This window comes from Bemisia tabaci, chromosome 6, assembly GCF_918797505.1.
Source record: "Bemisia tabaci chromosome 6, PGI_BMITA_v3".
NCBI classification, from domain to species: Eukaryota; Metazoa; Arthropoda; class Insecta; order Hemiptera; family Aleyrodidae; genus Bemisia; species Bemisia tabaci.
In genome coordinates this window covers 11,572,159-11,586,277 of record NC_092798.1, presented here as the reverse complement: position 1 = coordinate 11,586,277, position 14,119 = coordinate 11,572,159, and the positions used below count along the sequence as shown (strand labels likewise).

The window sequence follows — 14,119 nt, the reverse complement described above, 5'->3', positions numbered from 1 at the left end:
CCAATTATTACAGTGCTTGAAACAATGTTCAGGAGTTCAAATCTTGACTCTTCTATTTTTGGTAGATAGGGTATTTAAGAGGAAGAGTCGGAATGATCTATGTTGCAGTTAGATCAGAAACATTAAAATCTCTTAGTCGCGAGTTGTGATTGTTGGTAAATGTATGAGGCTGGAAAACAATATTCTTAAATGTCAAACCATTCATCTGCCACACACAATTAATCAGTACACAATGTGAGTGGTAAAACTGACAAGACGGCGGATTTTGATTATGGTGTTTGATTATTTTTGCTTGAACTCCATTTTTTTCTTGGAGATTACTGTTTGTTTTTTTCATGGAAAATTTTAAAAAATATTGTTGAAAGAGAGAAGAAAAGTCGAACGGAGTGTTGATTAATCAATTCAGAATTTGAGTTTTCAATGAAAAACCAAGTATTGCAAAGAATCATTATGTAGTTGCAAGCAGTTCAGTTAATTTTGCAAACAGTACAATATGGACGTATTTCTGTCAAACGGAACTATGTGCATAAAGACATGAGCCCTGAGACCCATAAGAATACATGCATAACAGGGCTCACTTCATAATGCACATAGTTCCGTTTGATAGAAATACGTCCATATGGTAGGAACTTTGCAACATTGTAGGCTGAGCTTTGTTATTTGGAATTTTCTCCATTAACATCCTTCAGAAAGGGGACCTCAAGTGTTTGGATAAGGTTGCCACTGTCAGGGAAAATCTGGAAATGTTAGGGATCATTACGGAAGTGTCAGGGAAAAATTGCTAAGTCATTTTTTTTATTTCTGGAAAAGGTTTGTCTTTCAAACAACAAATTTTGTGTGAAAACTATCTTAAATTATGTATATTTAGCCATCAGGCATATTCTCCAAGATCAGGGAATTTTGGCAATGAATCATGGCATTTTCTCATTTCTGTGGCAGCCCTGCTGGAGGAACATTTTTCAGAAGAGGAATGTTCAGCAAGTTAGATTAAGGGATTCGAGTTTAAGTTTTTAATGAAGTAAGTTCTTCTATTCCGAAGAACAAATTGCAAGCAGTAGAGTTAATTTTCTGGTAGTAGGAGGCTTTTTAAATCAGACCAGGTAGAACTCGGAGCATGGCAGATTCTTTTAATGGATAGCTGCAAACTTAAATTGTAGCTTCAGTTAGGTTTGACATTTTAGGAAGTTTCTTGTAGGTAGCAAAAATGTTATAAAATTATTTTCTCAACAAAGGAACAGTTATCACAAATTAGAGCTTTTCAGCTTTACTAACCCACCCTTTACCCATGGATGATGGCATATTTTACTCTATAATATAAAATCATGAGAGTGGCGTTTGACATATGGGGCTCGAAGCGGTCAAGGGGTACAGCTCCCTAGTTATTTTATAAAAACAAGGTATGAAGGGTATAGGGGTAGGAATGGGAGTTTGCTGGATTAAAAAACAATAAGCAGTTATTTCAGTCATGGGTACTGTATTGCTCAGAAATATCAATGCAAATTAATTTTTCAGTTACAAATTAAATTTTGGGTAAGCAGCGAATGTGGTACTACAATATCTCCGATAATGAGGTGACGGCTACTTCAGGCATGGGTTGCTGATTTGGATAGTTAGGTGGTCGATACAGTATATCAATCAGTTTTTAAATGCTGAAATATTGAGCACTGGAGCAACTAAAGTACAGTTCTAAGATCCATTCGTTTTAAAGAGAGCAACAAGTTGGTCGAGAGAAAATAATTAATATGATCAGCCATTAATCGAGAAAGGGGGATAGATTAATTCGAGGGTCCCAGTGATTCATTCTTTCATGGCAATTTTTAAAGTCATGATACAGACACCACTGGCACATTTAAAACGGATTATAAGAAAACTCAATTTTAAACTGAAAGAAAAGTGACCATAGGTGCCTGTTTTCTCTTGCTGAATTCTTTAAGTGTCATGATAGGCATGATTTCCAAAGATGATCCAACCAATCATCAAAAGAGAGCATGTCTTTCTTGAAAAATTTGATAGGAACAGGCTTTAATGACAGTGGTTAAAGCCCTTGAAAATCATGATTACAGGAGAAGGCTGTAATTTTTAATACATTTGAGATTATATGTGTGAAATGCCTTTAGAGACAGCTCTGTAGATTGGACTGAATGTACAAGAATCAAAAGAGGGTTTGTGCTATGAAGAGGACACTTAAAGATCTAAATTTTTAACAATGAAAATTTTTTTTTAAAAGTTACAATTTTTGTGCTGCCATGCAATTTGTTTGTACAAAATTGATAGATCGAATCAATCGTGATTTCAAAAAAGGAAACTGGCTGTTGAAGAGAATTGGTGTTGGAAGCGTTATTTGTCCTTAAAAACGTGTGATTAGTTTTATGGAAGAAATTACACCATGTCAACAACATTCAAATGAACAGCAATCCAGTTTTTAAAGTTTAAATATTCAAGTATGATTTAAGGTAGGAATTATCGTCAGGCTGTAAAATATGCTCATTGAAAAGCAAAAAATTTTGTTGTTCCTCCAAATCACTTACACTAAGTGACGGATTTTCTCCTTAGGCAGGTTTTATCAACCTCATTGCAATTGTATTTCATGAAGAGATGAAATGACTGTTGTAGGTAAGCTCAACACTGCTATATCCTCGTCAGTCTGACACCAATACAGCCATACATTGTGTCAACATACATACATTGCTCAACTAAACACCGGAGAATATGGACAGTCAAATACTTATGTAACAAAATCAATAAAACATTCTACAAGATTTCATCTTGTGTACAATTTACTCATGTTCTCATATGGTATCCTATCCAAAATTTCACCCTTAGATTTCCCTGAAATAACCTTAAGCCGAACACAAAACTTATTAGTGTTAATGTCTACCAACTCAGCTACTGACCCTTTATGAGGTCCTTTCAAAATTTTAACTTGTCTACCTATATTTGGAATTACTGTTTCCAAATGATCTTGATCTAGCTTTAATTTAACTTCTGTATCAATCATCTTCACTAAAGCACCATACTTATCCAAGACTTTAGTAACATAACCTTTCTTCCCGTAATACTTTTCACCTAAAGATTTAAGTACAACTTTGACAACAATGTCCTCACTCAGCCATCCATCTTCATTATCTTGTGCCTTCCTGATTGGTTTCACCTCTTCTTCTTTTTCTCGCTTCCTCTCTTCTGCTTTCTTTTCTTCTATTCTGGCCTTCTTTCGTCTCTCTTTTTCCTCAAGTTCTAGTTTTTCTAGCGCTGACAGGGTTCTTTTTGGAGCAGGAGGCTCCATTGTTTTTTTTGTGACCAACTTAAGCGTTAACTTCTCATCTGCGTTCTCCCTGACTAATTCTGAAGGCGCACTGACCCTCCTGGACGAGCTGGACTGCTGTCCTAGTTTGACTTGGCGCTCGAAGAATTCTTGCATCTTTTCTTCATCATCTTTTTCCATTTTAGTTTTCTTTGCCAGTTGATTCTGGAGCTCAATTGTCTCTGGATCTCGCTCGATGTATGAAACAAACCATCCTTTTTCTGTTTCATCAACGACACATTTACCCTCACGACCCAGCCACTTAACAAATTCAGTCAAGGATTCCCACTGAGTTGCATTCATGTGCAGATGATCGCGGTCAGCGATGTAATCTTGATATACCTTGTTTGCATGCACTCGTTTCGTACCAAACTGTCGATGCAAGAGCTCCAGGTAGCCATCAGAGAACTCCTTGGAAAACTCATCGATATACTTGTCTGCGTTATCTGCAAATATGAGTAGCTGCCGCTGATGGGACTCGGAGCTGGTATGGCATTTGAAGCCATTCTCGTCTCGACACTGCTTCTGACACATTTGACAGTACCATCTGAGCTTTTGTAATCCTTTGGCTTTGATTTTATTGGCAATGTATTTTGGGGTTCCGACCTCGTGCTTTCCCATTCTTCCAAGTCAGCTTCTGAAAACAGAAAATTGCAGCAGTCAATGAATTTGCTATGAGCATCTGTGGCAAGAAATGATTTACTTGGGATATTAATTAATCATATAATGAAGGTACAAAAATGGTTGAATAAATGGAAAATATGGTTGAAAAGAATCCGTGAGGATCTTCGATGATGCATAAAAAACTAATTTCGTAAGGACAGGCACATTATTAGGCAAGCAGTAATAATATCCAATTAGATAATTGGTAGGTAGATTATTTTGCTACATACGAAAATATCACATCATAGGAAAACTCAACCTCAATAATACTGACATGAACCCACACTCGTGTAGCAAGTGTGGTGAATCATAACGGAAAATGTAGTCTCAAAATGAGGCTTATTTTGAAAGAAAGGAATCAACTCCTTTTGCTACTTCAGAGATGATGGATCCATTTTGGATCACTATACAGGGTGATCCAAAAGCCTTGCACCACTCCCTTAATCCTTAAGGTTCTTGCCCCTTTTCAGGGTGATCCAATCAAAATTTTGGGGGATGCCAAAAGACGTTTCCTTTGACCTCGGTAGGAGTGCTCACAAAATTTCAAGTCTACCTGAATTTGTTCAAAAGTTATCCAGGTAATACTTAATGCTGGTGGTGCAGGACTTCAAATCACCTTGTATAGGTGCTCAGAAGCTGTTCATGAATCGTAATTCATGGAGCATTACATCTACGTAGATATATCTATCGTTAGATATTATAATTCATCTCTATACGTAAGATTAGCAGAGGTGGACTTGCAAGGCGGAAGAAGAATGGTGGTCGCATTTCGATTTTGGCTGCCATCTTGAAGCATTGTGACGTCAGGAGGGTACAGGTTTTGCCGTGCAATCTGAGGTTGAGCCGGCCTCGGCCAGCCCATGACCCCTATGTACCCGATACCAAGGACGTCCAGAGGGTACGAAATGCCATCACCATTCTTTATCCGCCTTGGTAAACTTGATCTTTACGTAACTTTTATAGAGGAATGCAGACCCCAATTATGGGCATGTACGACAAGGTAGTGGGGTCAAACAATCGGATTTTCAGCGGAATGTATTTTGTGAAAAGTCCCACAAAAGAGTAAGTCCATTACTTCCTCACTTTCTCCCATATCCGGCCAGATTTCCCTGTCCTTTAACTTGCACCAGATAAAATGGTATCATGTATTACACTCGATAAAACAATAAGATGCAGAAGGGCTGATTTACTGTTAGGAGACATACAAAACATGATCCTAAAGTGAGAGTCTTTATTTATCGAAAATTATATGATGAGTATTAAATACATAATTAATACATATCAATGATTAATTACAATGATCTCGGAGAAGACCAGCGTCAGGAGAACTTGAGCATTGATAGATTAAGAGGACTAACAGGAATGGATGGCTTACCAAACTATTCAACCTTTTGTATCCTAATGCTGCAAAATCAAGAAAAAGTGTCAGAAAATGTTTGCAATTGGAATCAACTCATAATAAGTTTAAAAACCACGAAAAGAAACTTCAGAAAATTAGAAAACGACTGATAACGATGTTTGTAAATAATGTAACATAACCTTTAAAGCTCATCGATGCGCCCCCGAAAAATCATCGATGACAAAAAATTTTTGCGGGAAAAGTGTAAACAAACCACCTGTGCTTTTGCAGCTTTTTGTCTCGTTCTTCATGAGCTTTCTTAGTTTTCCTCTCTATCCACCGAAAATCGTGTGTGCTGAAAGTTCAAACAAATTTATAGTCTTTATTCCTCTTATCAAAGCCAATAATAACTACTTGAAATGTGTTGAATTTCGATACTATCCTCACTCTTTTTATCTCCCAATCTTTAAGAAGCCTTGAATCGAGATAAGATGGAGAAAACATTCACCGTCAAATCTGTCGATGAAATCAAACCCATTTTTCGAGACAATGATAACACCAAGAATATCTTCCTGATGTCTAGCATTCCGTTTTGTTGCAAAACCGAACCATGCATCTTAGGCATCGATGAAGCTGGAAGAGGGCCCGTTCTGGGTAAGCATGATAAATCGTCACAGTATACCAAGATCTCACAATAATTCATCTTACTTTCTAGGAGGACGTCAGCAACATCCTCCGTAATTTACTGCTGTCCAAATTAAGACCTCACTACAGCTGAGATGATCATTAATTGAGGGGCTCGGAGGACGAGGCGCATAAGTCTGGTTTTTGCTATTTCGAGAAATATACGTTTGAAGTTTTGAAATCACATGGAGCCTCATGGCAGAAAGATAGTTCAAACTGACTTTCTAGTGCTTAAAAATAGAGTTTGGGAGCAAATTTTTCACAGAATATGCACGGAGACTAGTTTCGCTCGAAATCATTGATATCTCAATTTTTTCAAAAACTGCACTTATGCGCCTTGTCCTCCAAGCCCCTCAATTATGGTGCCAGGAGTAGGAAATGCATACTTATCTGTTAAGTTACTTACTGCTGTAACCGGTAAATTTTAAGAGATTTTTTACGTGAACCATATGGACTGGGGTGAACTGCGTTACTTTCTCATCCTGGACCGGATTTACCTATAGGGCGTTGGGGCACATGCCCATAGCGGCAAATTTTGAGGGGCGGCAAATTTTGGCGATGGGCAAATTTTGGCACTGGGTTAATTGAAAGTTAAAGCGAGAAAAAAGAAAAAAATGGAGACAGAGACGGAGCAAAGTGAAAAGATGAGCGGCAAAATGTATGAAGGAAGGGAGCGGCAAAGTTGTCGCCCTCTAGGTCCGGCCTCGAGCGCTACGATGATCGTTCGTTGGAGTGATCCCAAGGGAAACTAAACAGTAGGCAATTTTTAACATCGAGGCAGACTTGACAATCAATTTAGACGTCGATGCTCTGGTTGACAGCTTTGCTAGACTGAAAACCCGGAGAAAAACTTTTTAACCTAATCTTCCGAAAATACATTGTAAGTAATACATTGAGCTACACTAGCTTCAACTTTGTCTCCACATTGTATTTTTGCCTCATCCATCCATTCCATTTCATATATTCGTGGCGCATTTTGAAACAGCTACGCGCACGCGCCCATGCGGCGCCAGAGGGGGGGGGCAAGATGAGACTGATGGCGTGGGAAGTTGGGAGTGCGGGGAGGGGGGAATACTGTTGACAATGTAGTGGCGAAATATTGTAGACCCAGGGGCGGCAAAATGTAGCTTGCCTAGGGGCGGCAAAATGTAGCTTGCCCAGGGGCGGCAAAAAGCTAAATCCGGCCCTGGACCAGCCCACTCAAACCATTCCATTAGAAAGCTTGGATCGCTCCTTTAAGGTGGTTGTCCACCTTGGTGGTGGTTAAGTGCAACTTTAACCTCGAGGGTGATCCGCTTTGAATGGCAGATAATCCGATTCATCAAGTTCCATGGATTAAAACAGTCCTAAAATTTCACTTTGTTAAGCTCAACCACTTCTCACAGGAGTTCTCACAAAAATGATCACCTATCTAAATCAAACCCTCTTCTCTCAAAGTTTTACTTATCTGTTCTCAGGTCCCATGAATTATGGAATCTGTTTCTGCCCTAAAAGCAAAGAGGAAGTCTTGAAAACACTTGGTTGTGCTGATTCTAAAAGTCTCACAGATGAAAAGCGGCAGGTTATCCTTGGAAAAATGTGTGAAGAAACAGAAACTCTCGGTTGGATGGTGGAAGCCATTTCCCCTAATAATATCTGTCGAAACATGTTCCGAAGGTTTGTATGGTCTCTTCTTTTTTCAACTTGATCAGTGCATTAATAGAACTATGTTCTCAAATTTTGCCATGTTTCTTTTACCTTGGATTTTAAATTGACATCCTCCTAAGGTGCCAAAATTGTTGAGCAAGTCTGTTGAAAAAATATCATCAATAAATAATTAATGGGTGGACTACAGTTGAGGAAGGAAATTCTTGCCCAGTAAAAAATGATTTGTCACACATCTTGGACACAGGCAATTTTATGACAAGACAAAGTATCTTTTTACAAGTTTATGTGCCCTAATGTTTCCTGCTCAAATTATGTGGACCAATTTGGGATATTCACCTGGCATCATGGGCATGACGTTTAATGTCTTCCTCTTAGTCTCTTGCTTTTTTGCTTTTGGCGGTGCAATTAGGCTCCTTGATTCTCAGGGCGATCAGGATGATGCACGGCTCTCCTAATGGGCACTATCCATAGAGATTAAGCATAACTTTAATTTCACTTCTTATTGAGATTTCGATAGTCTTAAAGATGGTATCTGAGGTAGTAAATAGTACTCTGAATTTTAATTTCACAAGACAGCTTCAACTCAAATAAGCAGGGGCGCAGAATCTTCCAAACCCTCCTCCATTTTCAACCAAAATTTACAGTTGCTTCTTTCTGAGGAAGTAAATAGAAAAGAAAACCTTTGCCCAAAAAATCGCACTTATTCACCGCTAGTATGTCATATTTTGCACAAAATATTCCTATTTTGTCCAATTTTTGTGGAGATTTTCCTGTTTTTTCCTATCCTTGCAGGGGTTTGCCCATTTCACAGGACTGGCACAAGACTGGACTGTTGGCATGGTCGGGAATTTTCTGCACCCCTTCAAATACATTCTCAACTGAGAATTGTTGGGAAAATTTAGTAAACAATAAATTAATTTTCAAAAACTCAGAATATTTTTTATCGAATTGTCCATTAGCAAAGTTCTTTTTTTTACACAAGTTTCTTACTTTTTTGCAGACAAAAGTATTCCTTAAATCAAGTGTCTCACGACTCTGCTATTGGTTTGATCAAAAAAGCACAAGCACATGGTGTAAATGTGTGTGAAGTCTTTGTCGACACTGTTGGTCCACCGGAAAAGTATCAGGTAAGTTGATTTTTCTATGCAAAGATGTGACCGATGTTGTAAACACAGTCTGCACTCATAGTAAATCATCAGAACGAAGCTGCTTTGAAAAATAGAATAATGAAAGCCTATAAATCTTGAGAAGGAATGGTAAAATGTTTCATGTAACACTTGAGGTAATTATCAATTTTAGAGCACATGCCAAGTAAGTGTATGCACTTCTCAAGTGAAAAAAGATCAGCACATGCGTTGTTAGTGTATTTTCCGAAGGAAATACACTATTGCATTCTCCCATGATGTCGGACCCAGACCCGAGACCTTGTGAAGAGCATCGATCACGGGTCGTAGATCACGAAAATATATGCCATTCAAATTCATGTGTATATATATATGTATGTATATATGTATGTATATATGTATGTATGTATGTATGTATGTATTTCCGCCTTTTCAAGATTTTTCGATTTTTGAGTGGTTATATCTTTCTTACGTTGAAAGATATTTTGACCAATTTTTTTGCATTTTGTAGAGACTCATTAGGACTACTATTCTGCGAAAAAAAATTGAAATTTGAGGCAATAGATTTTGAGGGGTGGGGCTCGAAAGTGGGGGGAGGTGAAATCTTGTCCACTCGATAACTCGAGCGAAAATGAATATTTTGAGCTGAAATTTTTATAGGTGGTAGTTCTCCCCTAGGACTGGTTTGGTATTGAATTTGAGCTAAATCGGCCGAGCCGTTTAAGAATGGCGAGCTTTGAAAGTTTTAGGCGAGGGGTGCGCGGCATGAGGGGAGCCGACCGGAGCAGGGCCGCACAGTGGGTCGGGGGAGAAAGTTTTTGGACAAGCTGATCGTCGCACAGTGGGTCAGGGGAGAGAAGTTTTTGGACAAACTTTTCGTCGCACAGTGGGTCAGGGGAAGGAAGATTCTGGACAAATTGTTCGTCGCACAGTGGGTCAGGTTAAATGATCTGTTCTTGAACAAAATCTCACCATTTAACCGTCACAACCTTTCGCAGCACGTTCGCTGGCAACGTACTGTGCTGCTCTTATGCCTCAAGAAATTAATTCATTCCCTTACAGATTGATCCCTCCCCCCCCCCCCCCCCCCTTCGGAAAATACACTCTTCCCGCGGTGGACGCGCGGGTCGCTTAAGAAGACAGAACAACTGGAATGGACACCCAAACTAAGAAGCGCGCGCGAAGCGCGCGTCTACAATACGCGCGCGAAGCGCGCGTCCTGGGGGGGCTTGGGGGGGCGAAGCCCCCCCAAAAAACCGGCGCGGAGCGAAGCGGAGCGCCGGTTTTTTTTTCAAATAAGCCAGAAACGATAGTTTCTTTTCTCGATGCATAATCAAGCAATAGTTCTATCAATTTTTTTTCATGTTCAAAAATTAATTCATTGCCTAGGAAGTCAAGCACATATTTTATTCTTATATGTACCCTTTCCGGTTGCAGGAAAAATTATCCTGGTTATTTCCAGAGCTAAAAATAACGGTATCGAAAAAAGCTGATTCGCTCTATCCAATTGTCAGTGCAGCCAGTATAGCTGCTAAGGTCACTAGAGATTTTGCCATTGAAGTTTGGAATTTCACAGAAGAACTATCATCAGAAAAAAAGTACGGCAGTGGATATCCAAATGGTAATTATTTTAAATTTTAATCAATTATGCTCAGTTCCTTTTTTTTTTTGACATCAAGATTCTTAAAAGCCTATTGAAATGTAACACCTGTTTCCTTCCGTGAGCCAACCATGAAAGTGGTGTAATAGTATTCATACATCATCTTACCAAGCAGTTTTACATCCATCAACAGCCTGATCGTTAAAACTTTGTCTGGACAAGAAAGACCTAAATTAATGAAAGCAGAGTGTGTCTATTCAAAAACTGAAGGAAATTAAAACCAAAAAAAGTGAGAAAGTGTCAATGAGAGGAATTGTATACACCGCAAGTTAGGCACTTTTCTGTCATGTACCAATAATTTGCCTTTTTGGCATGCGCCTTCAAGTTATTACACTGCCCATAGAAGAAGTCTCTTGAAATTGTCTTGCTGAATAAAGGTGTGAAATGTGTTTTCAAGAACATGAAACAAATTTGCATATCTTCTCCGTATGCTGTTTCCAAATGGATTTTTATTGTTGCGTGAACTTTTATTTATGACAGAGTAAAGTTGATAATAAACTAAATGAAATTTGTGTCCAATTATAACAATTAACTTGATTCAATGTAGTTTAACTAAAATGGGATGAAAATGGAAAGAATTGACTTGTGTTAGAGCCTATTTGACTGATCGGGAGTAAAATTTTTGCTGACACCCAACCTCTTTCGTTCCATCCTTAACCCTCGAAGGCTTTAATTAATTTAGGATCTTGGATCCTGGGGGATAACACAATTTTTTATTTTTTGTAAAAATGTAAAGTCCTAAATTTTTGTCTTAAAATTTCTAATTTTTGGTAGCAATCATTTTTCTCAAAAGAAAATCACTGATGTAAATTTACAAAATCACACCGCAGAAGAAAGATTTAATTTTTTAAAAACCCAAAAATGGGTTGTTGCGAAGAAATGACACCATGCTACAGAGAGTTAACTTTATCTTCTTGCTACTCTTTAACTTTTTTTTCCTCTTTTCCCCAATGTAAAACATTTCTCTCACCTTTCTTGTCTTGTTTCTTCGCAGATCCTGAAACAAAAAAATTTCTACAGACAAATATTGACCCAGTTTTTGGCTTTCCTAAACTAGTTCGGTTCAGCTGGTCCACAGCAGAAAAAATTCTAGTTTCCAGTGCAGTCCCAGTTCAATGGTAAAACATTGTTTTTGATATCACATTATTAAATTATTTCATTGTTTTTTTATTTGTATAGGATCAAAATCATTATTAGCTTCTTAGAATCCTATTTGAGTGGCTATTACAACCAAGTTTCACATAGAATTTGCATCTTTGGTGGCTAATATTACCGTTAAATTAAAATAGTTGGCATTGTCAAAGTAAAGTGCATCAGTTTCAAGAACTCCTGAGGTGTGTTTTGATTGTCAAATTTCAACGATTACCAAAAACTACCTATCAAGTCATCAAATCTTTATATTCAATTGCAGAAAATGTATCATGCTTTAGAAAATGTGGTGAAGTATGTCATTTGACATGGTTGCTCAAATCTTATCTTTCCAAACAGTGATCAAAGTATATTTGTGTTGATGTTAGACTTTTGAAAGATGTAACATCACAAATTCAGCTGAAAACACTAATTACTGGTTAATTTTTTTGTTTTCTGGACGCATCCCGGGCCAAGCTAATGGCTATCTTTGATGATTCTCTCAACAACTGTAAGATAGTTATCTTTTAACTTCGACACTAAAAATTCTTCTTTTAGCATCATCAACAAATTTAGAATTTTTTCTTGATTCATCCCCTTTTTTCACTAATCTCCTAAAAAATTTCAGGGAAGAGGAAGAGGACGAGGCGAGTGGAAAACCGCTGAAGAACAAGTCAATCACCTCATTTTTCTCTCCAGGAGCCAAGAAGGCGAAACGATCTAGACACGCCTTCTTCCAGCAGAGCAAACTATCAGTAACCGATTGCTTCAAAATTTCCTGAGCCTTTTTTATTTAGCTTTACATTTTTGTGGTATTCATTATTTGTGACTCTTAAATTTTACCATCTAAGACTCAATGGAATATTATTGATCACAAAATAAATCAAACTGTACATATTTTTTAATAAACAATGATATTTATGTTTGACAGGTAATTAGGAACCAAACTGAAATAGGTTAAGGAATTCATAGTTCATTTTTTAATTGAACCGTCTACAGTCAGAAATTGTCTAACACAGTGAGGCAAGCGGTGGGGTTTAGATAATTGTAACTTTAGCTTGGCTGTGATCACTGAGCTAATAAATATTTTATTGGGTTTGAGCTCTATCCCGAGAAAATCAGGATGGCGAGAACTGCAGTTGTTTGTCAGTATTGTACGCACTGATTTACTTTAGTATCAATGCTGTGATTTTTTTTTCATCCGTTAAAAATCAATCTATTTTTTGTGATAATAAAGATCTTTCTAAAATCTTATGTTTCCCACTAATTATTTTACACAGTTTTAAGATGGGTGACTATTCATTTTGTTGCTAATGAGTTCGCTTATCTTTTAATTCTCCAGTGAGATTATGATGCATCGCCTCCATTTTCTTTGGACGACTAGGTCAAGGAAGTATATCCCATATGATTTCATTAGCAGATCGATTGTCATATTTTGCACTGAACCAACCTAAGAGAGCTCAATATTTTTCCTGTTGTTTCATTTGTAAGGGGTTTGATTAAGTTTTATTTATGTTTTAAGGTCAAGCATCTGGAAGTTAGATGAGGCAATGTATCTCAAATGATACAAGCCTCTGACAAGTGAAAAAGAGAAGTACTATTGATGCAACAACAATGAGCTAAAAGACTGAAATTACCTATCAATGCTCAGAGTGCAAAACCACACTTTATTCTGGTGTTTAAAAATGTCTGCTATTTTATTTTTCTCAAGATCTATGAGCATGCCAACTTCAAAGCTTGAAAGCACAGAATGTTCTGTTATCTAAGAAAAAAAAGTCGTGGAAGTCTTTCAAGAAGTTATGTTGACAAGTTTTTCAAAGAGAGAATTAAGTATGTCAGGAAGTCTGCTATGTCGTTGACAGAAATATGCGGTTTCGCACTTCAGCCATCGTCGCAGTCCCGTGTGGGCTATTCATAATTTAGACTGATTTTAGGTGGTAGCTAACAACGGAGCTTTCTCGAATTTAGCATACCTCTTTCATTTACTAAAGGCTTCCATTAGAAGTATATGATTTTAATTTCCTCTAAAAAACAATAACCTGAAGGGCTGAAGGATTCATCTAACTGGTAACTTAAAAGATTATGATGAATTCCAAAATTCTTTAGAATTCTAAAGATTCCTAAGAACCGAACACCCTCCACCCCTTTCGCCTGAGAAAAAAGCTACTTGGAGTGACGAAAGCAAGCTCTTAGAAGTCAATTTTCCAGACTTCAGGATCAAAATTCCATAGGACACTGGAAGACATCAATATTAGCCCCTTCCAATTAATGGCTTACGACAACCATGTTAATCTTTAAGACTTTGACTGAAAGTATTGCTCCACATCCAAAATTCAAGAGAAACAGCTCGCCAAATAATGCTTCAGATAAGACTTACAATTAGCCTTGAGGCTTAACAATATGAGAATGGCAATAATGACAAACAGATTACTTCTTAAAAACGTTCCCAAGCACCGAGGGAATTTTTCCATTTCCCTAATACTGTTTACTCTAACTTAACCCATTGCAATGCTACACAAGGTGGGTTAGCGAGCACTAGCAAAAAAGTTGCTTGCCTGCTTAATAAATACGAA

At 37.7% G+C, this 14,119-nt stretch overlaps 2 protein-coding genes across 2 annotated transcripts; one reads left to right on the top strand and one right to left on the bottom strand.

Moving 5' to 3' along the window:
• Positions 1 to 1,454: 1,454 nt before the first annotated feature.
• On the bottom strand, positions 1,455 to 5,495 carry kin17 (kin17 DNA and RNA binding protein). The gene is made up of 2 exons (XM_019053861.2): positions 5,340 to 5,495; positions 1,455 to 3,938 (listed from the first exon to the last, which is right to left on the bottom strand). The coding sequence occupies exon 2, from the start codon at positions 3,920 to 3,922 to the stop codon at positions 2,762 to 2,764; it is 1,161 nt and encodes a 386-aa protein (XP_018909406.2). The 5' UTR covers positions 3,923 to 3,938; positions 5,340 to 5,495; the 3' UTR covers positions 1,455 to 2,761.
• A 103-nt stretch (positions 5,496 to 5,598) lies between these two features.
• LOC109038696 (ribonuclease H2 subunit A) lies at positions 5,599 to 12,800 on the top strand. The gene is made up of 6 exons (XM_019053863.2): positions 5,599 to 5,957; positions 7,445 to 7,643; positions 8,635 to 8,761; positions 10,196 to 10,379; positions 11,413 to 11,536; positions 12,175 to 12,800. The coding sequence occupies exons 1-6, from the start codon at positions 5,795 to 5,797 to the stop codon at positions 12,326 to 12,328; spliced, it is 951 nt and encodes a 316-aa protein (XP_018909408.2). The 5' UTR covers positions 5,599 to 5,794; the 3' UTR covers positions 12,329 to 12,800.
• Positions 12,801 to 14,119: the final 1,319 nt, after the last annotated feature.